This window comes from Diabrotica virgifera, chromosome 8, assembly GCF_917563875.1.
Source record: "Diabrotica virgifera virgifera chromosome 8, PGI_DIABVI_V3a".
Lineage (NCBI taxonomy): Eukaryota > Metazoa > Arthropoda > Insecta > Coleoptera > Chrysomelidae > Diabrotica > Diabrotica virgifera.
In genome coordinates this window covers 1,131,580-1,157,936 of record NC_065450.1, presented here as the reverse complement: position 1 = coordinate 1,157,936, position 26,357 = coordinate 1,131,580, and the positions used below count along the sequence as shown (strand labels likewise).

At 33.6% G+C, this 26,357-nt stretch overlaps 2 protein-coding genes across 18 annotated transcripts in view; one reads left to right on the top strand and one right to left on the bottom strand.

The window, feature by feature from the left end:
- The window catches only part of LOC114337883 (prominin-1), a 940,102-nt gene that overhangs the window by 264,665 nt on the left and 649,080 nt on the right, over positions 1-26,357 (top strand). The window lies entirely within an intron of this gene.
- The window catches only part of LOC126889875 (fibrinogen C domain-containing protein 1-B-like), a 50,836-nt gene continuing 44,803 nt past the window's right edge, over positions 20,325-26,357 (bottom strand). For all 3 annotated transcript variants that reach the window (XM_050658577.1, XM_050658579.1, XM_050658578.1), the window contains one exon: positions 20,325-20,532. In XM_050658577.1, the coding sequence (XP_050514534.1) occupies positions 20,366-20,532 (167 nt within the window). In that variant the 3' untranslated portion in view covers positions 20,325-20,365. The remainder of the gene's footprint in view (positions 20,533-26,357) is intronic.

Sequence of the window (26,357 nt, the reverse complement as noted above, 5' to 3'; positions counted from 1 at the left end):
GGCTGTTTGTATGAATCAGAATCAACTTTTACTAAATGGCATTGGGAAGAGTATACTTTTCCTAGTTGGAGTCTACTTTTACTAGTAAATGTTGAATATAAATCTTCATTTTAACTACACGCGCTGGCGTATTTTGTACGCCAGATTTAAGAATTCTACTGCAAATATATTTAAAAATTTGATTTTTGACCTTGTTTATCTCTCTAACCTATCATTGGAATGTGCTTTATATTTTGGTTTTAGTTTCATTATAATCGGTGTTCTGGGAAGATCGTAATTTACAGTTTATTATTTGTTGTTACCGGTGGTGGACAATACACGCCACGATTACATTAATATAAGTCGTAATATAAGTACATATTTCAATTGCTTTTTAGTCATTATGGCACAAAATATATTTTTCTATATAAACAATACTTTTTCTCCTGCAAAAAAGCACATTTCAAAAAATTTTTTATTCGTAATTTTATTTATCATGTAATCCAGTTATTCCATGATTCCAGTTATAAATCCCAATTGGCTTACTGAGAAGGAACTCCAAGTATTCGCTGATGCCGAATATGGTTTATAACAAACAACTAAGTGTATTTTTTCAAAAAAAAAAAAAATAAACAAATCCGCTGTTTTTAAGTGTATTTTCTTGTGCCGTATAAAGTACGCCACGCGTGTATTTATGTTATAACTTGATACGCGGGTAGTTAAAGGTTAAATAATTTCTCGACCACGGTACCGCCTCTGCACCCTGTGGATTTGTTATAAGGACCTCTTTTTGAGTAAGTGTGTGCAAAAAAATCGAATATAAATAATTTACCTAACGCGCGCGACGATACAGCCTGGACTATGTATGCGTGACCTTCTTGAAATTACGGTCGGAGTATAGGGCATTTGTTATTTTTTAGGTTCTTAATAATGATTTCAACTTTATTTAGGAACGCCAGATCTTGTGTGTAGTTAACTATCTAGTTACGTTTGTATTCTTCATTAGTGTCTATGTCTTCTTCATTTCCATTATCTGTGCTTTCTTCATTGTCAATATATTGTACTACCCGTGTAGCAATTCATCAGAATGTTGTTTCCATCGTCTTAATATTTCTTGCTCAGCAAATATTATTTCTTTTTCCTTTTATTTATAGTATGTAATAAGTAAAGACCGGATTATATGTTTTTTGCATATCGATAACCATCAAACATACAATCAAACGCTTCAGGATGTGGACGAATTATGATAATTAAAGGCGTTTGACACTAATTTAATTTTACATATTTAGAATATTTTCGGTTTTTTAACATATTTTGATGGTTTGAACATATTTTCGACCGTTTGACATATTTCGGCATATTTTTAACATATTTTGGCATATTTTTAACATATTTTGGCATATTTTGACATATTTTTGGCTGTAAACAGCTTGACACAGTTAACCATGTAACAATGGTTAGGTTTATAAATGATGCATTCATGAACTTTTTCCTTCCCGACATTGCTCCAGCTAACAAAATCTTGCTTATGGTTTCCGATGCTGCGTCATACATGGTCAAATCTGGCCAACAACTAAAAGTTTTATATCCCAATTCAATTCATGTGACGTGTTTGGCGCATAGTTTAGACAGAGTGGCGGAAGAAATTCGAAATTCATTTCCTACATTTAATAGTTTATTTAGCAACGTGAAGAAAATATTTTTAAAATCGCCTTTAAGGATTCAGATATATAAAGAAAAATTACCAAATACTCCTTTGCCACCGGAGCCTATAATCACAAGTTGGGGAACATATTTAAAAGCTGCCTGTTTTTATGCGGAACATTTTCTCCCTATAAAAGAACTTATTTTATGTTTTGAAGAAACAAATATTGGTGCGATTTCAAAATGCAAATCAATTTTAGAAAACAGATCAGTGCCCAATGAGCTTTGTTTTATTAAATCGAATTATGAATTTGTTTATAAAACCATCCTCAATCTTGAAACTGAATCGTTTCCACTACAAGAGTCCCTTAATTTAATTCAGAAATTTAAGGAAAACGCTGAAGAAATTTCTGGAAAAATTGGACAATCAATAAATAAAAAATGGATTGAAACTTTACAGAAAAATAGTGATTTAAAATTATTATTACAGGAAGCAAGCCAAATTATTTGTGGTGATTTTGATGTCAATACCAATTTAAATGCGGAGATTGTTAATGTTATAAAATTTGCACCAATCACATCAGTTGATGTTGAACAAAGATTTTCAACATACAAATTACTACTAACGGATAGGCGACATAATTTTACTATTAAAAATATTTAAAAACATTTGATTGTGAATTGTTTTTATAAGAAGGAATAAAATGTAGAAACGTAAGTAATAGTAATAGGTACTACATAGGTATACATTCGTATATTTAGGTTAATTTTGTCAATATATGTAGGTACTTACCGTTATTTAATAAAACTTTTATAAATTTTTTAATGCATATTTTCTTGTTATTTTAAAAATCTTTTTCACATATTCCACATATTTGGAACATATTTTAAACTTTTAGGGAATATTTTTAACATATTTTACTCATATTTCAGGCATATATATGCACATATTTCAGTCAAAACAGGAACATATAATCCGGTCTTTAGTAATAAGTACACTGCGGTCTATATTTCCTATTTTGATTTTTATTGCCTGTAAATTAGGTTATTTTTATGGTTATCTTGTATATTTTATCGTTTAACTGATCGTCATAAAATTTTCTTTTTTTAGTTTCGTATTGGTCTTTTTTCTTTGCTTTGTGTAACGTGTGTTTTCTTGTTTTGTTTTTATTGTGTCAGAATCTTACTAAAAGAGAAAGACATTAAGTACACAATATTAAAGTTACATGAGATACTTCAAAATTGCCAAAATTTTGTATTTGGGGCATTTAGTTGCCTTACCGGAGACCTGAAGATGCATAGCAAATTGTAATATGCGAAAGCGATCGTAGTAGGTAATATTAAACTTATTGTGAGTAAGTCTACTTTTATTTCTCTTACCTATAATACTAATACCTTTTGTCCTCAAATATACCGGCCACTGCTGAAACGTACTCAACTACACTAACTTTTCTTAATTAATAACCATGTAGAGTGTAGAGGTTTGTCTACAGTTAGTGACATTCGTAGCATACAACAGCCTACATGTATGTCACTAATTTGTATGATAATGGTATGGGAGCAAAGTATGCTAAATGTGCAGTCACTCGAGCGCTTTGGGGACCTATTAGGTTGTGAAGAGTAGGTCATAAAACCAAAAAAAGTAAAGTAAAGTTTTCTATTTTAGTGGGAACTTTTTATTTTTAATTTAATTTTTACATTTCCAACAATCGTTTTTTTAGATTATAGCGCCATCTATCCATAATTCGAAAAAATGTCTTGAATAAAAGTTACTTATTTTGACGTAAAGAATCACAATCTGCAATAAAAAATGGAGGCTCCCATTTAAGATTCTAAAGTACCCCCCACCCCACCTCCTTTGGGGGTCGTGTTTGGTGCTATTCGATAGATTTTTCAAAAATATTGAATACGTTTATTTTTCAGTTTTTCGATCTGATGTTCATTTCACGAAGTATCGCGGGATTTGTATATAAAATATTAAATTTACCCCCCACCCCTCTCCGTGAGAAGGTCTTGTTTGGTATCATTCGATAGATTTTTGAAAAATATTGAGTACGTATCTTTTAGTTTTTCGATCGGTCATTAATTTCGCGAAATATTCGCTTTTTTCTTGTGAAACTTTGGGACTCAACCATTTCCTTACGCCCCTCAAATCATCAGATTTTTGAAATATACACTTTTTGCATGTACTTAACTTACCTTATCTTAATCTGACGATTTCGAGTTTTTCTAATTATATATTTTTTTTCGGAACCCCCTTAACGAACTCCCTTGCATTAATAGCCAATATATGGTAGAGGTACATTTTCAGGATACAAGGTTTCTCCCCATGTAATAATCTGACACGCTCGAGTAACTGCAAAAATCCCCGCTTGGGCTCCCCTACTATAATGAAGGTGCGACCAGTACCTTTCGTTCTTCGTAATAGCTTACAGATCCGCTGTTAATGAATCAACGGGCCAAATAACAGCAATAGTCACGCGAGATGCGACTACCTTGTGATCTTTGTGGAGTTTGGATGTCGACCTGGAGAATATGTAGCTGGTGGAGATTATCCGAAGAAGAATGGGCGATATATACGAGTTGGCCTGTTACCATTTTCAGATCGCTAGCGACCGGATGAAGAAACGGTACAATACATAAGTCGAAAAGGGTTGTTTTAACCCGGGAGCAATCGCTATTACTTCAGTTACGTCGTTAGTCGCGCGTAGGGAAAAATCTCACAATACAAATTTAAATACGAATTTAAAAAAAAATCTATTTTATAATATTTTTATGTACTTGTTATGTTAAAAATATATATATCTAACAATTTTAAAGCTAATTGGTTCTCACCAAAGCAATAAATTCCACAAAAAAAAATAAAAATAATAAAAACAAAAATTTCCACGCATTACTACGATCCTCCTCGAGGCACTTACGAGTGGAAAGCAATGTTGCAAAATTTTTCATCAAGTTATCATGGAAAAGGATAAAATGTGATATTTTTTCTCGCGGCGCCACTGCTCCCGGGTTAAGAATAACAAAGTCGGGCTCTATGGTCCAAAGAAGCAAAAGGGCAGTTCTTCCAAGTCGCAGCATTTCTGGGTCAGTAGGTACCTCATTATGAAGAAGATTAATGATATCGTCTACCGAATAAGTAAGATTCCGAGGAAGAAGCCGATGGTAGTACACCATAACCGGCTGGCGCTATTCGGAAGAGATCACGATGTAATGTAAAAGTGATGGTAAACCAAGTCCAAGAGGTACCTGACATGATGTTTTAGGAATTCATAGGGATATATAGCACTGGTAAAGCAGCAAATGGTGTTACTACTAAAGGAAAAGAAGATCTACTCGCACTTCCATATGACTATTTACTGGTACACACCATCCGGATAGTATAAAGTCTCACCTGGTTGCCATCCGTCTTTCGAAGGAAGTTTGGTAGATTTGATGAACTTCAGTGCCAATTGCCAGCTCCCGGAAAAGCTTTCAAACTCCAAGATGCACCACAGTACCTTTTCTATCTGTTAATAAAAGACATTTCCTATGACCAACCTTCCTACCAAGATGTATTGAGGAGCATTACTTCAATTGAGAGAGAATGTGCTGGAGTCCAACGTGCAAAAGTTAGCCATTGTCGAGTTGCAGGGTTGTCATGTCGAGTTGTCGTGTTGGATCCTCAATGAAACGGAAGGAGAGCCAACTATCGGAACTTAGGAACACACTGACTCTAATTTATAACTTTATTTATAGTTTACAACATTCATATACGTAAAGTTAGGAATATGTTGTTTCGCGGGGTAGTCTTTCAGACACCCATCTCGCACTACTGCTAACTAGCATAGTAACGATCTTAATCTTAATATGAATATTAACGCTTCTATTTTACCCTTTTGCGGGCTTTTTATATATTCCCACAATTTGGACTTTGAAACTAAACGGTACGTGAGTATCCAAGCGGTACGCGAGGTTACCCAAACAAGCTTCGTCAATCAACCTTCGCTTTATTTGTGATTCTAGAAAGAACATCTTCTGTAACGACCTAATTATGCTTAAATTATATACATTTTTTTTATATATATTTTATATTATATTATACAGTAAGGGTTTTTCCACTTACTGTAGACAATGGCATAGCTACAGCGCCTTCAATTAGATTAGAGTGATATTCGAAATATAGTAGAAGAAATATATAAAGACACCGAAGTCTAGATACTAGTCTATTTCAATCCGTTTGGTTACTGTGACGAAGCAAACAGCATTTCTTTTAATTTGTATACCACTGGAAGTTGTAAAAGAGGGTTGCTGATACCAGCATCCTCTTCTAGTCCCGACGAGGTTCCACAAGGGACATCCTCAGGAGGAGGCAACTTAATGCGGCTCTACTCTCCTTCATATCTAATAGCTACCTCATCCAGAATATACGAGATCCAAATGATGCGTAAAGCTATCGACCTATTTAGTTAGCAGGGTGAGAGCTGAAACTGTCCTCTAAATTACTTTAGTTCCGCCAAAGGACGTCCTAGAAAATGGTATTGGTAACTATTTTGATCGACCTGCTACCCTGCTAGCGACTTTATGCATGGAAAAGTTTATAGAAGATACAACGTTGCCCAGAATTCGATAACACTGTAAAAGACACCTCAAATCCTCATGAATTTGATACACCTAGTATTAGACGGGTAGGCTTATTTATAAGACATTAATAATATAATATCTTTACAGTTTTCATCATATTTTCAATTATTATTTATAGCATTTAAAAAGCCTTCAATTGTAAAACTAGACTTTAATCTAATATTTGATTTAACTTTTAAAAGGTCTGTGTTAATTTCAAATTTAATTATTCTCCGTCTCTTAAAATCGTGTCCTTTTTGTCCTCAAATATACCGTTTGAATTCCTCTCGTATCTTCTGTGTAACTCCCCGCCCCTGCTCCTGCTCAGACGTACTTAACTACACTAACTTCTCTTAATTAATAACCATGTAGACTGTTGAATCTCACTAATTTGTATGGTAATGAAGGTGGATCCCAAATAAAAGCGAATTTCCCGAAATTCGTGTTGAACTAACAAAAAATTAGTCACGATTGCAGTTGCAGTGATTATATAAACCAAAAACAAATATATTTCCCAAAAGATAAAATCTACTCTTCGTGAACTTTAAGCCAATTACAGACTTATTATTATTTTAATTACAAAGCCATACACTGCTATATTTGGTTTATTTACTCTATTCGTGGACTAAAATTAATACTTATCACGTATATTTACCGTCTGCTTTGAGATTTTAAAATCACTATGACATAAATTCTAGGGTGCTCGGTAAAAAGAGTATAGGTAAGACAAAAATGGTCAAAATACTATTTTTGCTGAAAAATACTATAAAGGACTCCTTGGTATCAATGGAACAAGTCAATAAGGTAATATAAATTAAATAAAATTATTTGGTCTTTTTATTATAAATAGTTAAATGAACTTTTAATTTGGTAAAAACGGTTTATTTTAACTTAATATATTGTTTATACACTTCGAGTTTGTGAACTATCCGTGACTCTAATAATACATGACTGTCAGGTAAGTAAGGCGGTCCTAGTCCAGATAAATAAGATTTTTCTCATGACACATCCCCATCCAGGCCGAAACCAAATTTTTTTAGTAGTATGGGCCGATTTTGATGATATACATAGTTATAAACAAATAAAGATAAAAAAACGGTAAATTTTCGCTTTTTTCGTCTATAACCAAAAAGTTATGCATTTTAAACAAATTTGAGAGTAAGAAACTTATAAATCGTCTAAAAAATTTCAATATGGCGTTCGCTGAATATATCTATTCTTATTGGTTGCTTAGAAAATTGCAAAATAAATCATAAAATTTGAGTTTTTATAAATATTCATAACTTATGCAAAAATTAATTAGAACCTTTTAATTACACAAATTGCTGAGACTTCTGGTGCTTAAATTATGTTTTAAATTTCAAAGCAATTGGTAAAATAGTTTAAAAGTTATTTAGTTTGTTTATCCCAAATTCATTTTTTTTGCAACACTATCCCTAACAACACAAAACATTCCAGGAATGTACTATCAAAGTTCTATTAATGTTTGAATGTACTGGACATTCAAGGAACATTCGGTGAATATCTGATTAAGTTATTCGTGGAATGTTACCACAAGACATTCTATGAACATACTACCAATGCCCTATATTTTAAGAGAGGCCATTTACTATTCAATTTGCATTCATTTTCAAATTTGCTGCGCGTGTATATGTATTTAGGCAATCCAAACCACGTGACTTCTGGTTCTGGTTGGCATGGCATACAGACAGGTTACAGAGGTTATGTTTGTAATATCATATCATTTCATTTCATCATTTCACTGTTTATCGTCATATTTTGGATTCATTTGGATTTCGTTTGCTGTATTTTGTGAACTTTATAAACTTTACCACACTGCAAAGTGATTATTTAAGGAAATTATTATTGGAGACACCAGATGTTTGGAGAAAGGTAGGGCAAACAATTTTTATCAATGTTCATTTTTCTCTGATATTTATCAATATTGATGAATTTTGCAAGCAATAACATTATTTCTTTTATTGTTTTAGATATTTATTGAAGCTGAAAATAATTGGGGATTTAGATCCATATACAATTCAGTCAGAATTGGATTTTACCATAAAGTGCATTCCACCAAATTACTGTTATAGATGAAAGCGTACAAAAGCCTTCAGGCACATAAATATTTTACAGCTGGATTTGTTTTTAAAGTTGGAGTAAAGTTGGAAGTCACAAGCAACAACTTCGTAAGTACCTACAAGAATGTTGAGGAAATCCAGCTCCTGGATACTACTGGGCAAACTAGAAGATTGAAGAGGACAAAGCCTTTTGAACTAGTTTAAGTGATAGTGAAAAGCAGAGCATAATGCTTGTGTGCATGTGTATGTTAGAATAGTGCGGTTAGAAAAGCAGAGCATAGTGCTTGTGTGCCTGTTAGATTAGATAAGAGACGCTATGGGTAAGCTCTTCATTTTAAGGAACAGTAGTAATTTAGGTTAAATTAAAATTTCTCATTGGTCAGAGTTATGACCAGATTGTAATTCTAATGAACAATTCAATACAATGAATCGTCATCGTAGTGATGATTATGGAAAAAATATATGACAAGATTTTGTGCAATAAAAATGTTTATATTTATCAAGGATGTATTATTTGGTATGGCTACATATACAGTCGGAAAAATGAAAAAATACCCATGAATGAACATATAAAACACGCTGTATTTTCCTGTCACCGTGTCACAAAGAAAATTGTCCAGTGCAAGTAACAATAATTATTACATGTACTTGTGCTGACCAGTTTTTTGTGTGACACGGTGACAGGAAAATATAGTGTGTTTTATATGTTCGGTCATGGGTATTCTTTCATTTTCCTACTGTACTTATCTGGTATATCGTCGGTGATGTGAAAATACCTCCTATCTGCTTTTTCATGAATTTTGTAGGAGATGAAAAACTTGTTTGGGCCACCTCGTGTTTTCATATATTTTTTTATTTGTTTTGTAGTAAATTCAACTATCTATTTACTACAAAACAAGTCAAAACTTACGTATGAAAACAGGAGGTGACCGTAAAAAATGTTTTTCGTCTCCTGCAAAACTCATGAAAAAACATATAGGAGGTATTGTCACATCACTGACGATATATTTCAGAGAATGTCTAAAAAATATACTTTGAATGTCCTAAGAACATTCATGGAATGTTTCAACAAGACATTCAGTCTAAACAATATACTGTGAATGTTCAAAGAACATTCGTAGACATTCATGGAATGTTCCAACAAGACATTCAAGGAATGTTTAAAATGCTGACACAGCACTTTCCTGGGACTTTCCAGGGACGTTCGTGTGCTTTTGGGGACATTCCAGGAATGTTTTCAATGTCCTGTGTGTACCTTCTAGGAACATTCCTGGAATGTTTTGTGTTATTAGGGATAAGTCAGAAAATTATGAGGTTACAGTAAGACTTCTGGCAGTTTATGGAAGAAGAGCATTTATACCATTGACTTAATTAAAAAAAAATGACAAAAAGTAATCTTAAACAGTGTAAAATTATTTTGCAAAAACACGTCGATTTTTTGCTTACTTATAAACAACTAGGATAACTTTTTAACCGTTACCCGTAGAAAAATTATTTTTTCATATTTGGAAAGAATGAATTTTTATACACATTTAGAAAGAAAAATAATTGTCCTAGGACAATTAGGGACGAAGTTAGCCCCCCTTTTTTTATTTCACATGTTATTGCAAAATAATTTTGCAGTATTTAATAGTATAAATCTTCTTCTTTCATAAACTATCCAAAGTATTAGTGTAACTTCACCATTTTCTGACTTATAGCGTTGCAAAAAATATTAATTTGGGAAAAACAAATTAAATAACTTTTAAATTATTTGCCTAATTGCTTTCAAATTTAAAATTTAATTTAAATACCAGAAGTCTCAGCAATTTGTGTAATAAGAAGGTTTTAACTAAATTTTTACATAAGTTATGAATATTAAAAAAATTCAAAATTGATGATTTATTTTGCAATTTTCTAAGCAACCAATAAGGATAGACATATTCAGCGAACGCCATATTGAAATTTTTTAGACGATTTATGAGATTTTTACTCTCAAATTTGTTTAAAATGCTTAACTTTTTGTTTATAGACGAAAAAAGCGAAAATGTATCGTTTTTTGATCTTCATTTGTTTATGAATATGTATATCATCAAAATCGGGTGCAGGAAACATAAAGGTTATTAATATAGATGTCCATACTACTCAAAAAAATTGGTTTTGGCCTGGAGGGTGTTGTGTCACCAACAGGATATTTTTTTCCTTATTTCTCTGAACTATTACCCCATCGTTGAACATCGTTACCTTATACCGTTGTAGTTACCCTATCCTTCAGTGAAAAACGTGGAGCACTGGCTCTAGTGCCGACTATCTCTATCCTTTTTTCAAAAAAGTGAATACAATCTTCCGTCTCGTATAAGCCTGAATAATAAATGATTCGAGAGCTGCTGAGCTGCCTCAACGATTTATTTAGTAAACTATATTTTTTGTCTACAGTTAAGTACAGTTTTCTTTTTTACATGCCGCACCGTTGCCAAATCTAAGAAATGTCTTCTTGGTCATAAAAATTAAATGATTTTTGTAAATTGATCTGAAATATAATAGTGAACGTGATCAGCCTTTAAAATATTTATACCTACGTGTGGCAAGCAAAGAGCTTTTTCTAGGAACTGCTCGTGATTTTAAATAGGAGATGAAAGATTGGATGCAGATGTGGAACTAATAATTAGTCGGTACCTACTTAATATCGACAAATTGTTGCTAATTTTTAGATTATGTACTTTGAAAATATTAAGCTTGAAATTTTATTTTATAGTCTAAAAGCTAGTGAACCCTCCGAGTAACGGTATTCCTGTAAATTTGTATAGTGATAATTCATAGCACACCAAGGCTAAAAACCATGACCTGGCAGGCATCAGTCCTGCACGTGTATCTACCAGGTGAATCGAGAAGTGCATAGTTAAGGGTAAAAAAACCTTTCTCCTCTAATGTTTAAATTTAAGTATGTGTTTCAGTAAGTCATTTAGAAGAAATGTGTACAATGTTAGGCGATTCTGAACGGCATAAAACCTTGTCACACCAGGGGAAAGATTAGGGTTTTTTCCTAAAAATATTTTTTTTGCATCGAACAAAGTTTTTTTAGGCTTTTGAATCATTCCAAACAGAAAAGATCTTTAGTGACTTTTCTCTTATGTTTATAGTTTTTGACATATATAAGCGATTAAAAATTTAAAAATTGCGAAATTTGCCATTTTTAACCTTGAATCGGACATTTAACTGAAAATTTCAATGTTGCCAAGGTAGGTAGATACTCTTTAAACATCGATTGATGAAATCCCGAAGAGTTTTTTGCCATACAGTATCGAAAACACCTTTGTTTTTTAATTGCTACTCAAGCGGGCGCGACACTGTAGTATAAGTGAGGACGTTTGAGTTTGCATAAATTCATTATTTTGAGAAAGGGCAAATTTGAAGAGAAATCCTGAAGACAGGTCGATTTTTATTTTTAAATTTGGACTTTTGGGCTTATATATAATACTAGTGATGTCATCCATGTAGGCGCGATGACGTAATAAATGATTTCTTTTAATGAGAGTAGGGGTTGTGTGATAGCTCATTTGCAAGGTTATTTAATTCTATATTTAGTAATATATAGTAGCATTTTACAGTCTGTTTGTTCTGTCCGGATCTTTGACGACGCAGGCTTATGCTAAAATATGTTGTTAAATCCACTGTATATGAATGTGTATCAAATGCATCTTACATATTTTAGCATTAAGCATATTTCATCCATTTAATTGTGTATGAATTATTATTGTATGTAACGACTCTACACTCCCGTAGTGGCAAACAGTTTCTTCTAGATTATATATCTTGTAAGATTTATACCATTTTTTTAAGGTATCATCTTAGCGATCTCTTTTCATTTTTTGTTGTCTCATGTTTTTCCTGCCATTCTCTTTTACATTTTGCAAGCATTCTTCATCTTCTTAAATCCACATTGATGTTGGTTTTCTCCTTTTCTTTATTCCTCCTGTATATTAGGCTGTACAAATGTTACACATTAGTGTACGAAAAAACTGTGATGATTATTTATGTAAAACATGATTACTGGAACATATTTATCAAATCGTGGATCCATCCTGTATTCTGGATTCTCGGCTTCGATTCTCGGGAAATCTAACTTTCACTGAATGTTTTTATACTATCTTTATATAGACGTAATCTGAACAGTTGTAAACTTAAATTACAGAAGTCCCCTACTGTTCCATAGAATTTACTAAAGTATCTTTTATCTCTCCCAACGGATATTAACCAGGACATTTAGGAATTCAGAATCCGTCTACCGAGTTCCAGACTAGATCTGTAATATCGCAGTTGCATAATAGTAATAATTGCAATGCACAGGGTAATATTTAATCGTAAGTGGCCTTCCCGTTCCCGTATCCCTTATCTGGATATACAATTAGGACGGCCGTACATTATTAGATTATCTTTAGAAGACAATTATTAGGGATATTGAAATAATTATGTTGTGTAATAATTCGTCAAATACTGGTTATGAACTATTTTCTTTCTGATGCAGAATCCACCAATTTAATAAGAATTAAAAATGGTAAATAGTATTTTAAAACTGAGATTTTTCGTGTTGAAAGTTCTTACTGGTACATCCTTAATCTGCGACTTTTTCAATTAATAAGACAGCAGACGACGAATATAGAAAACGAAAGGGAAACGATCACATTTCGCTTTCATTCGTCTAGGAAAAACGGACAGCAGAGGAACTTTCAGTACTCAAATCCGAGTAAAGGAAATGTCGTTAGTAGATGTCGCTGTATCGCGTCTGATGGGAAATTTGAATTATTTTTCAGATTCCATTTAAAATGATGGTAGAGCTGTTTTTCGGTCCAGAGGTAGGCACACTAACGAAAGCTACTGAGGACGCCTGAAATGGTAGAAACAGCCTGTCTAGCTGGTGTGCAACCCTCTGAATCGAAAACAAGCAAAACCATCATTTATTATTATATCCAGATTTAGCCATACGGCTCACACTCCCTCTAAGGGGAAAATTGACTCATCCCAGATACCTACGGCATCAAAAGGATTGAGCTCTGGTGGGACTCTTTCCGTGTTTTCGAGCCCTAGGTGACTTGGTATGCAGGTGTATCTCCCAGAAATTTTCGTACACATCTGGCCGTTGCGAGTAGTACTGCTTTCTGCATGGTCTTGTAAAGATGTTCATTTAGACCCAGCCTTTTTATGCTTTCGAGGAGGTTCTTCGGAATGACCCCAGTAGTAGACATAACAATAGGTATCGTCTGTCGTTTTGAACCTGAGGGTCTTTGATGATATATTTCAGGTAGTTTCTGGTTGGTATAACCTGATCCTGAATGGCCAGTAATGAACCCTCCGTTTCAGGGAACATCTTTCCCGATGTCAACCAGTAGTAGTTCGACGCTGTATTGTCGACATAATCTTGGCTGACCTCATTGGGATGTCGCCCGTGCAAAGGTTTACCCATCCAGGCGCGCACTTTTTCGTCCTTAGTAAGGTGGTTTATGCGCAGTTCTGCTTCCCTCAGTTTGATCGGTGTTGTGTCATCTACTGCGCAGATAGCGCGACGTAGAGTAATTGTCTCAGCCTGCATCTGAAAATAAGTTCTTAAATTAGCAATTTGTTTATCTAATTGCTCACCTATATCCATAAGTCCTCTTCCTCCTAAATACCGGGGTAATGTCGTTCGTTCTATTGCACTTTTAGGGTGGTGTTTTTGTGCCTTTGTGAGGTATGTTCGTACTTTTCGCTGTAGATTTTCTATATCCGTTTTTGTCCACTTAACAATATCAAATGAATAGCTAAGCGCGGAACAAGCGTAGGTGTTTAGTGCCTTAAACAAATTTTTACTGTTAAGTTTTTTACAGTTTTCATTTGCTTATGGTCAATTTTTCGCGCCTGCTTTACTCCAAGATATTTGTACATATCGTTGTCGCCCATGGCCTTGATGTTCTGGCCATTTTGCATATCGAATCCACCGGGCTGTACCTTTCCTCTGACTATATTCAAAACACGGCACTTGTCTAGACCGAACTGCATACTAATATCATTAGAAAATGTTTCTACAGTTTTTAGCATCTCTTCTAGGTGTTCTCGAGTGGAAGCCATTAATTTCAAGTCATCCATATACAACAGATGATTGAGCTTCGCTACCACAGTATTATTGCTTTTTATTATATTATTATTATTATCAGATTTAGCCATACGGCTCACACTCCCTCTAAGGGGAAAATTGACTCATCCCAGATACCTACGGTATCAAAAGGATTGAGCTCTGGTGGGACTCTTTCCGTGTTATCGAGCCCTAGGTGACTTGGAATGCAGGTGTATCTCCCAGAAATTTTCGTACGCATCTGGCCGTCGCGAGTAGTACAGCTTTCTGCATGGTCTTATAAAGATGTTCATTCAGACCCAGCTTTTTTATGCTTTCGAGGAGGGTCTTCGGAATGACTCCAGTAGTAGAAATAATAATCGGTATCGTCTGGGTACTTTGCATTCTCCATTGCCTTCGTATTTGAATTTCTAGATCTCTGTATTTGGCGATCTTTTCAGTAAATTTACTACGTAGATTATTATTGTTAGGTATCGCCACATCAATTAGTGTTGTTTGTCTTGTTAATTTATTAACTAGTACGAGATCTGGTCTATTATGTGCCACTGTTTGGTTTGTGAGCACAGTGCGGTCCCAGTATAGCTTGTAGTTGCCATCCTCAAGCATACTCTCAGGGACGTATTGATAATACGGGAGATGGTCTCTTTGGAGAAGTCCCAGCTTGATAGCTATCTCTTGATGAAGGATTTTTGCTACTGCATCATGCCGTTCCTTGTATTCAGTTGCAGCAAATGCCTGGCAGCCCCCTGTAAGATGTTGGATGGTTTCTTGGGCTTGACATCCATATCGGCATCTGTCGTTTTGAACCTGAGGGTCTTTGATGATATATTTCAGGTAATTTCTGGTTGGTATAACCTGATCCTGAATGGCCAGTAATGAACCCTCCGTTTCAGGGAACATCTTTCCTGATGTCAACCAGTAGTTCGACGCTATATTGTCGACATAGTCTTGGCTGACCTCATTGGGATGTCGCCCGTGCAGAGATTTACCCATCCAGGCGCGCACTTTTTCGTCCTTAGTAAGGTGGTTTATGCGCATTTCTGGTTCCCTCAGTTTGATCGGTGTTGTGTCATCTACTGCGCAGATAGCGCGATGTAGAGTAGATGTCTCAGCCTGCATCTGAAAATAAGTTCTTAAATTAGCAATTTGTTTATCTAATTGCTCACCTATATCCATAAGTCCTCTTCCTCCTAGATTCCGTGGTAATGTTGTTCTTTCTACTGCACTCTTAGGATGGTGTTTTTGTGCCTTTGTGAGGTGTGTTCGCACTTTTCGCTGAAGAGCTTCTATATCTGTTTTTGTCCACTTAACAATACCAAATGAGTAGCTAAGCGCGGAACATGCGTAGGTGTTTAGTGCCTTAAACAAATTTCTACTGTTAAGGTGTGAGCGAAGCAGCTGTTTTACCCTTCGCATAAACTCAGTAGTTATCTCTGTTTTCATTTGTTTATGGTCAATTTTCCGCGCTTGCTTTACTCCAAGATATTTGTACATATCGTTTTCACCCATGGCCTCGATGTTCTGGCCATTTTGCATATCGAATCCTCCGGGCTGTACTTTTCCTCTGACTATATTTAAAATACGGCACTTGTCTAGTCCGAAGTACATACTAATATCATTAGAAAAAGTTTCTACAGTTTTTAGCATCTCGTCGAGTTGGTTTCGAGTGGAAGCCATTAATTTCAAATCATCCATGTACAATAAATGATTAAGCTTCGCCACCACATTGTTGTTATTTTTGATGCTAAAACCTGCATCTGTGGAGTCCAATAGCTGAGATAGTGGGTTCATAGCTAGACAGAACCACAGAGGACTCAACGAATCTCCTTGAAACAGGCCCCGGCTGATTGCGATATTTTCAGTTTCGATGTTACTTTCACCAGGTATTTGAAGGTGAATTCTAGTTTTCCACTCTGTCATTATATGTTGTAAAAAGGTCACTATATTATCATCGACTTTATATATTCTCAATATATCTATAAGCCATTCATGCGGCACTGAATCAAAGGCCTTCTTGTAATCAATAAAAGCAGTAAATAGGTTCCTCTTTTTGAAATATGCTTGATTAGAAATGACTGAGTCGATGATAAGTTGTTCTTTGCAGCCCATGGAACCCTTAGCGCATCCTTTCTGTTGAGGCTCTATGATATTGTTCAGCGCACAGTGTTGGTAGATACGCCGGGCTACACAGGATGTGACCAATTTATACAAAGTTGGAAGACAAGTAATTGGGCGGTATTTTGCTGGATCTTGGGTGTTATTTTGATCCTTCGGTATTAAATAAGTGGTTCCCTGAGTTAGGAATGATGGTATATCCTGCGGATTAGAAATAACATAATTAATTAGTGTTGATAAGCATTCATGAGCACTCCAAAACTTCTTGAGCCAAAAGTTTTGAACTCCGTCTGGTCCAGGAGATTTCCAGTTATGAAGCTCTTTGATGATATTTGAGACTTCTTCAGTGGTGAAGGGTTCGTAGAGAGTAGTAGTGTAGTGTTGGCAGTTCTGTGCCGTATCTTCGATCCATCCAGCATTGTTGTTAAGAGCAGCTGGTGTGGAAAGTTGATTTCCCCAAAACTCATGAATTTCTTCTTGGCTTGGATAAGACTTATCGAGATTTTCTACGGTGGAATTGAGTTTTCGATAGAACGCCTTCTCAGCAGTCTCAAAAAGGGCATTGTCGGATTTTCGGTTGTTACTATTATATTATTATTATTATTATTATATATTTTCTTTCTATATTTTTGGATGGGAGTAAACTATAATTAATTTCTTTTTTTTTTGCCTTCCATTTACCTTATCAGGGTCTCGGATTTGGGCTAGCTATTTTAATTGTCATTCACCGCTCTCTTTCATTCTGTTCTATTTCCTGCCAATATTTCCAATTCCTCAATTGATTTTTGTTTAACTTTTCCCGCCACTACTACATGCTTTATCCATTTTTTTCTTGGTCTGTCTCTTTATCTTTTTACAATTTCCTTTGATCAGTGAACTTTTCTTGTAACTCTGTTGGGTTGCATCCTCATCAAATGCTCATTCCCGTTCATTTCTCTCTTTGCTATTTTATTCATTATTGGTTTATGGTTGGCCAATTTCCTAACAGTCTCATTGCTTAATTTAGCCCATTTTTTCTTTCCAACTATCCTTGTTAGGTGTCTCATTTCCACTGAGTTTATCGTGCCCTTATGTTTTTCCAGAGTTGTCTAGTTTTCGCTTGCATAAATCATACATTTTATAGTTCTTTCTCTTGTAAGTTCTCTTTTTTCCAGTATTGTGTGTAACGCACTGTATAACTTGTTTGGATTCGTTGTTTTATTAGTCATTTCCCAGTCTATTTTACCTTTTTAAGTAATTATACTTCCCAGGTATTCGTAAGTTGTAACTATTCCCAGTTCTGACTATTTACATTTTTTATCTTTATTTCATTATCTTCCATATCTTCTTTGTTGTTGATTATTATTACCTTACTTTTCCCCTAATTTATTTCCAATTCTAGTTCTTCTATTTATTGCTCTCTCCATGTATCTATTGGTTTCTGCAATTCATTCTCGAAATCTGCTATTAGTACGATGAAGTCTGGATACATTAAGGACTTTATACTTACCGCTTGTAATCTATGGTATACTATTATTATCTGGAGTTGGTTTGATCGTACTCTTTCTTATCAATTCGTTCATTATATTACTATTACTACAGCGTTGGCACTATCTCCTTGTTTAATACTCTATTCCAATTAAATTCTTCCGCTCTGTCTCCTGTTATTTATACTTTTCCTTTTACATCTTTGTACTTTCTACAATTTTTATCAATGTATTTGGTACTTACATTTATTTTTCTCAAGCATTCCCCTAAAATTTGTCTTTCTAGGTGTCAAATTTGTGTCAGTTTTCCCCTTTGACTGTGTTTCTAATTTCCATTAGTTTCCCAATGATAGATGTTGTAATTTGGTTTCATTAATACTCATTCGAGATTCGATTAGCCCAAAAAATACGACGAATTCTTCGTGACGATCTATATTGACGAAAACTTGTAATAATTGGTTCATTATAGATCCTGATATCTTTCATGTTTCAAAGCCACTGGACTAATCCATTTAGATATGGTAAAGTACAATACCCGAAATTCCTAAAACAATAATCTCATACCATAGAGATCATAGAGGGGGTCTTATAATTATTTCTCACCCCACATTGTATTCTTCATTTTTTCCTAACTTCAAAATTCTCAATATTGATCACACGATCTCCCATAATAATAGAGCGTTTCATGTTTTTCTTTACATTACTTTGACAGCATGGTATGTTGAAATTACTGTAAAAGCTGATTGACATATTGGAGATTCAGCTGTAAGAACTTATGTAATTATTCTTTACTCTTGGGGTTTTTTCCTCCCAGACCCTATGGTAGAGCTATTTTTGTTGGCTCCACTTTTACCTTTTTCTCTACGTGGTCTGTCCTTTCGTTTTCGTGGGTGTAGGAAGATAATGTTTCCACTTTCTCTTTGACGGGTCCGCTTGCTTTTGTTTTCGTTGGCCTTGATTATTTAGAGGAAGATTTCTCCTTTCTTCTGGCATATTTTGGTCTGTTAATTATCTGACTAAAGGGTCTGAAGTTTAATTTCTCCAAAGCTTCCATAGACGAAGCATCATAATCACCACAACCCAGCCCTTTGCGTCCACTAATGGACATAAGTCTCCCTCGTTTTTTCGACTGTGCTCTATTTTGAGTACTTTGCATCCAATTTCTTGACATTTTTTTGGGATCGTCAGTCTAACGAGTAGGGAGTTTTCTACTTCTTTTGTCTAATTTCGGTCTCCACTCAAGTAATCCCTGCGTCCGCCTTTCATCACCGATTCGAACGAAGTATCCGGACTAGTTCTATTTCAGTGTGGCGATTCGGGAAATTACATGGGTAACTTATATTCCTCGTCTTAAGGCAGCGTTTAGACACAGCGATAAATCGCAGCAATTTATTGAGGTCAATCGATTTGCTTCATGCTTAAATTTATCGTTGTGTGTAAACGGTACATTGCAGCGATTTATCGGAATTGGAATTGGATTGGAGTTGGTATCGGATTGCATCAATTTATTGTAACGATCGAGTTGTTTCAGTTTATAATCAATCGCAAGAATTTATCGCAGCGTCGAAACAGCTTTAAAAGAATCAATAAATCGCAGCAACTTATCGTCACAATAAATTTCTGCGATTTATCACGGCGTCTAAATAACACTTAAGTCTTAATTTCTAACTCGGTCACAAAGCGATATACTCAGCATTGACCTTTCCAGTTTCCTCTGAGCTATTTGCAGCGTTTTAGAAGTTGTAGCTGTCAATGTCAAATTTTCGGTACCATAGGTCATCACAGGTAACATACATTGGTCAAACGTTTTTCGTTTTAAAGATATCGGTGTATCGCTTTTAAAGATGTCTTTGATTTTTCCATAGGCTGCCCACGCTAGGTTTATTCTTCTTCAGAGTTCGCATGTTTGGTTGTATCTTGTGATCTTTATTTCGTGTCCAAGCTATATGTATTTTTCCACCAGCTCTACGTTGTTTTCTATAATATTAATATTTCCAATAGGTAATAGGTTTGTCATGAATTTTGTTTTGGAGATGTTGATTTTAAGACCCACACTAAGTCTATAGACGAATTGTGTATTGAGAATATCCAAGTTTTGCCTGGACCACATTTCTGGCAATGGAGTACTGTGAGTGTCTAAACACTGAAATATCTTTTCTGCCTTAAGTATATGTATGCATTGGTTTTAGGTGCAGACCACTATTATCAAATTGTATAAAACAGCTGGTTAACTGCGCCACTATAGTATTGTTACGCCAATGCAAATAAATGACTCTGATGTTGAAAGACTACTTAATTATAATAATAAATTTATGAAAATCATGGTGAAAAGGGGCAAATGTTTAAAGACTATTTAATTTACAAAATAATATTTATTAAAATCTTTCTTTTTTCTAATATTTCGGTCTTATTAACATTCTTGCTTGAGATAAGAAATATTCGTTGTTTTTAAAACCAAACCAGACAATTCCTTTATACTTATACGCCGCTGGCCAACGTATGTTTCTGAATTTACCATTTAAATGGCTCTCGTAACAGTTGTTGTACCACCACGCCCCTACTGAAATTTAAAATACTTTATTAATTTCATTTATTATAGGCCTGGATTCCGCGTACCAAAAAAGTTGATTAATAGCAAGCTGAAAATTTGTTAATAGCTTAACGGTGTCTAGTCAGACAAACTTTCATGGACGGGAACACTGGAACAAGGGAAGTTTTAATTGTGGAACTGTTTAAAAATTTGGAACGTCAGATTATGAAAACGTCCCATGTATTTTGTCGAAAAGACATTAAATTGATTTGTTACCCTTTCATTAAACTCTCATGCAAAAATCAGACTGCTATTACTAAGTGTACTAACCTGTCATTTGACATGTTCTTCGTGTTCGACTCATTAAAGTGCCCAGTTGGTGATAAACACCAGTCTGATTTTTGCATAAGAGCTTAAAAAAATGGTACCAAATCAATTGGAAATTCTGTCCGACAAAATACATGGAACGTTTTCGTAGTCTGACGTGTTCCAAATTTTTAACCTGTCCCACAATTAAAACTTCCCTGTTCCAGTGTTCCTATACGTCAAAATTTGTCCGACTAGACACCGTTAAGCTATTAACAAATTTTCAGCTTGCTATTAGTCAACTTTTTTTGGTACGCGGGATCCAGGTCTATTATAGCAGTGGTGATAAAATTGGTACAGAACTAAATATAGGTTCAAAACTTATGCGTCACCTAAAATTATGCTCATAGTTGATTTTTTCGTGAACGGATTAACGAATTCCACTATTTTTTTTTTTATTATTATTTTAGAGGTTTCTTTGGTATTTACGCAGTTGGACAAATAGTGGAGTCACTGAAGGTGGATATGAGCTATTATCTGCGATTTCGTTGAACCTCCATCGATTTGCATGAAAATTGGTGAGTGGTTAGAGGATATCTCAAGCAACAAAGGTGACATTGTGCCAACTTGAGCTTTTACCCTGGGGGTGGATGCCACCCCTTCTTCTGGGTGAAAAATATTTTATTTAAAATAACCCCATAATTTAATAGAGGGACAGATTTCAAGAAAAATTTGTTATATAAAGTTAGTAAAATAAATCAAACTTTTTGAGTTATTAAAGATCAAAGATTTTAATTTTTCTTGAGAAAAATGCATGTTTTTAACCAAGTTTTCATCAATAACTCATATAATGTAAGTTTTTACAAAAAAGATATTATCAAAGTTGAAGCTAATAAAAAATAAAATAAACCCCTTACTACAAAAACCTTTTAATGTTAACTAAAATTGAGTAATTTTAATGTATATTCTTTTCGGCGAGTAAAAAACTCCAAGTATTCAAGCTAAAACGGGAAATTGATGCATTTTATAACATAAACTTATTAAATATTTGTCAAAGTACTTAAAAATATCTATTAAATGAGCCCCCGAACATGCTGATAGCATTAAAATTTATGCACCAATTTTTTTTTCAAAATTTATCTTTTAAAAATTTTTCCAAAAAGTGTTATTGTTTTTTTTTTAATATCTCCGTCCGTGTTTACGATATCAGGTTCATCTAAAATTTTTTTTTTAAAGTTAATTTCAAGTGCTATTTACGCACGTTACACCTAATCTTTTAAACCTCTTACTTTTTTAAAAATAAAAGGCTAAATGACCACGGTTGCATGGTTCCCACAGCAAAATTTAAGATTTAAATGTTTTTATCTCGATTAATTTTTACCCCCAATAGAAATAGTAAAACAGGTAAAATATTTGGCACAGAAAAAAAATAAAATTTGGTTATATATAATTTTTTACGTATATTGAGTAATTTTGGAGTTATTATCAAAATAATATGAGAATTACAATAATTTTAAAAATTATGATTTTTTTAAATTATATCTTTTTTTCAAAAATATGCATTATAAACCGGTCCAAATTATCGAAAACATTACTTATGCTAATATAAAGAAGTTCTTTTAAGGATTACTATAAATTTTAATTTTTGTGGAAATGGCATATGTTTTATTTTTCACTTTTCCTAAAAAATTCGAAACGGTTCTTTTATTTTCATTATAACTTGCTTAATTTTGACGCTATTACCTTGTTCTGAAGCTCATTGGATAGGTATTCCAAAGTACTTTGGCAAATGTTTGGCAGGAATATTTTATACATTGCATCGTTTTCCCGTTATTTAAGCTTGAATACTTAGATTTGAGTACTTGTCGAAAAAAATACAGATTCAATTGGCAATAACTCACTTTGAACTAACATTAGTTTAGATCTTTATGTGAGTAATGTATTCAATTTTTTATTATCTTCAATTTCAGTAATTATAACTTTTTTTGTAAAAGCTTATAGTTTTTGATTTATACGTGAAAAACCGATTTAAAACAGGAATTTTTTAAGAAAAAATTAAATTTTTGGTGTTTAATAACTCAAAAAGTGTTGAGTTATTTGAATAACTTTATATAACAAATTTGCTTATAATTTGTCCCTCTGTCGACCTATAATATTATGTTTAATAAAATAATTTTCATCCCCGAGAAGGGGTGGCATCCACCCTCAGGGTAAAAGCGCAAGTTGGCATCATGTCACCTTTGTTCCTTGAGGTCTCCTCTAATTACTCACCAATTTTCACGAAAATCGATGGAGGTTCAACGAAATCGCAGGTGAAAACCTTCAGTGACTGCACTAAAAGGCTTACAAAAACCTTCAAATGCTAGAAACAAAGAAATTTTGTGCCATTGTCGAACGATTACAGTTTTTAATAAGTTTCATTTTTGAAAATGACAAATGACCGTTCGCCTATTGCATTTGTAATCATTAGCGTAAGAATATAAATCTTAAAACTTCTGACATATTTGGAAACGTCGATTCGAGTTTGTTTTTATAAATAGCCCAAATTGAATGAAGCAGAAATATAATGTTTACCTGTAAATCTTGAATCTTCTCTGAAATATTTGAATTGCACTAGTTCATCTTCAATTTCAGGTTGAATATTATCAGGCTACTTTTCATGTTGAAGCGCACGCCTTTATTTGAGTATCAGCCAGTTTTAGAGAAACAGACAAAACACCAAATATGTACTGAGTTCACTGACTCGTACTCTGTAAACCCTCGACTTAGCTCAGTAATTAGCTTATCCAAAATTGGCAGATGTGTTTCGACCTTTAATTTTTCTCCACCCTGTAGAAAAACTTCATTGGCATTAACATCATCAAAATGTTGTTTTCTTGCTCGATTTCGTTTATTCTCGTCGGAACATTCAGTCTTATAGATGATTTAGACGCTTTTCTTTAACGAATATGTTATATTTTTTCAATTTTTTAACGAATGTGTGAGATTTTTGTATATTTAATCTGTCTAACAGTTTTTTTCGAATAATCCTTCAAGTTTGAATTTTTTTTATTTTTCACTTTTTAATCTTACACTTTTCAAACATTAAAATATATCGTCATGTTTATTAAAATATATGTATAAAAAATTTGAAACACTATTGTTTGTTTATGATGCATAACGTAAACAGTTAACGCAAAAATAAAATTATGTATAGTTCATATAATTAGCTACAATCTGTAAAAGTTTCAAATTTCTTCAGTGGAAAAACAAGAGAACTTAAGCATTTTCGATTAAAAACGTTTTTTTTTATTTAAACAATTGATACACGTAAAAGAATTATTGACTATTCGTGTATTGTTCCCACAAATGCATATATCTGCAAATTTTTATTCATTTGCATTGAAGAAAAGGCAGTCAAATTAACGTCTAAAGCTTTGACCCAAACGATTGAACTAAAAAGAAGCGTTTAAAAAAAGATGGACGAAGATAGTACAGAAATAGGAGTCAAACATTTTAAGGGGAAAGGAACAAAATGCAAAATTTTGACGTATGTCAAAATTTTCAATGTATTTTAAATGTAATCATTTTTTTTTCCAAACCTAAGAAAACTAATAAGTATTTTGAAAAATTTAAACGTATAATGAAAGATTACTTTATTATCGAGGGCCGAAAGTCCCTTAGAATGAATAGAGAGTTTCTTTTAAATGAGATGTTTGAAATTAAAAATCACACTAAATTTTCTCTTAGTTTTTCACCACTGTAACTCATTAAAATAAACATTATAGAAGTTTTTATGAACTTTCCGCCTTGGTAATAACGTAATCTTTCATTCTGCGTTTAAATTTCTCAAAATTACTGATTAGTTTTCTCAGGATTCGAAAAAATGGATCCCATTTAAATTGCATTGAAGCCGAAAGTTAGTGCCCATCCCCTTAATGTAATATTTAATACTAATTATATTGAAATTTGGTATACATTGATCTCACTCTCTAAAAAATAATTGTAGAAAAGTACGGTTTAATAGATTAGCTGAGCTGGAATAAATCTTGATCTGATCTTGGGCTATAAATATTGCGTCGTCTACATAACAGAGTAGTTTAACTTCTTTGTTTCCCATTCAGTAATTTTTTCCTTTATTGATGCTTTTGATGATTTGATTCACATTAAAATGAACAGAACACGGCTCAATGAGCCCCCTGCCTTAATCTGCTGACTATGTTTATAGGTTCTGTTAGTTTTCTAACTATCAGAATAAATATGTTAGGTACCTACGTATTAGGTAGATATTTTCAATAGTTCTTATGGTATCTATAGTAACTTCTCTATTGTACAAAAGATGGATTACATCTTTGAGTCTTACTCTATCGAATGATTTCTTCAAGGCAATCAGACAAAGGCATGCTGGTATGTTATACTCTGGTGACTTCTCAGTAATTTGCTATATGACCAATATTATATCTGCACATGACCTTCCAGTACGAAAACCCTGTTAATCATTTGCTAAACTTATCCTCTGATTAATTAGTTCTTGTAAAGTTTTAGTTGTAAGTTTTAAAGTATTTTGTTAACAAGTTGATACCTCTGTAGTTTTGTGGCTTTTATTTCCTTTTTTGGATCGTTGAATTAGTTCACTCGTTCTTCCTTCTTACAGTATCTCGTCTTTACCAACAGCTTTTCAGTACTTCAGCCTTTTAAGTGTTTTAGGAACATCCTTTGAAATTATATTAACTTCTTCATTTCTGGTAATTTGCGGTGTTTCCGGTTCAAGCGTCATTTGTTCTATCTCTGCATAGAGCTTTATTAGATCGTCAATTTATGTATGCTTTTCTTTATGTTTTGACCGTTCTTTGACCTCTTATAAAGCGCCATATATTTCCTTTTAAAGATCCTAAAAATCACGTTCCAATTCTTTCAAAGAACGTTCCCACTGATAATTTTTTATTCTTCTTTAAATTAAATGTATTTTCTTTCTTCTTGTCTTATAATTATCGTATGCCCCTTGTGTTTTGGTTGACATGTACCTATTTTAGTTAAGCCTTCTCTTTTCTTTGGGTTTTCACTTCTGTATAAACCATGAAGTTCCTCGCCTTGGGAGAGACTTATTTTTAATGATGTTTCTTTCACCAATAACTTCATTCGCTATTTATTTCTGGTTTTAACAATTTTTTTCGACAAAAGTTGGCATGTGTAAATTATGAATACCAAGTTGTTTTTAAATCTGGAAGCATATCCAGGATATCCCATTTAAATTAAGCAAGTTGAGAGAATGTCGGATCGGAAATAAAATAGTAACAGCATGACATGTGCCACTATATCTATTTAGGTGTCATTGTGCTCACAGGCAAAGTTTCATGACTATCGTTTGAATATCATGAATAAGTTTAAAAGATATTGATTTGGTTGTACATTTTATATTTTTTTCCTTGGATTTATATGACTACGGGCTCTTCAAGGCTCATTCGCCGAGTCACCAATTTTGCTCATTTATTTTAATACTCACTATATTTTATCTTAAACCTGTATATATTTATTATCAAAATATTCTATTAATTATTTTATAAAAATAT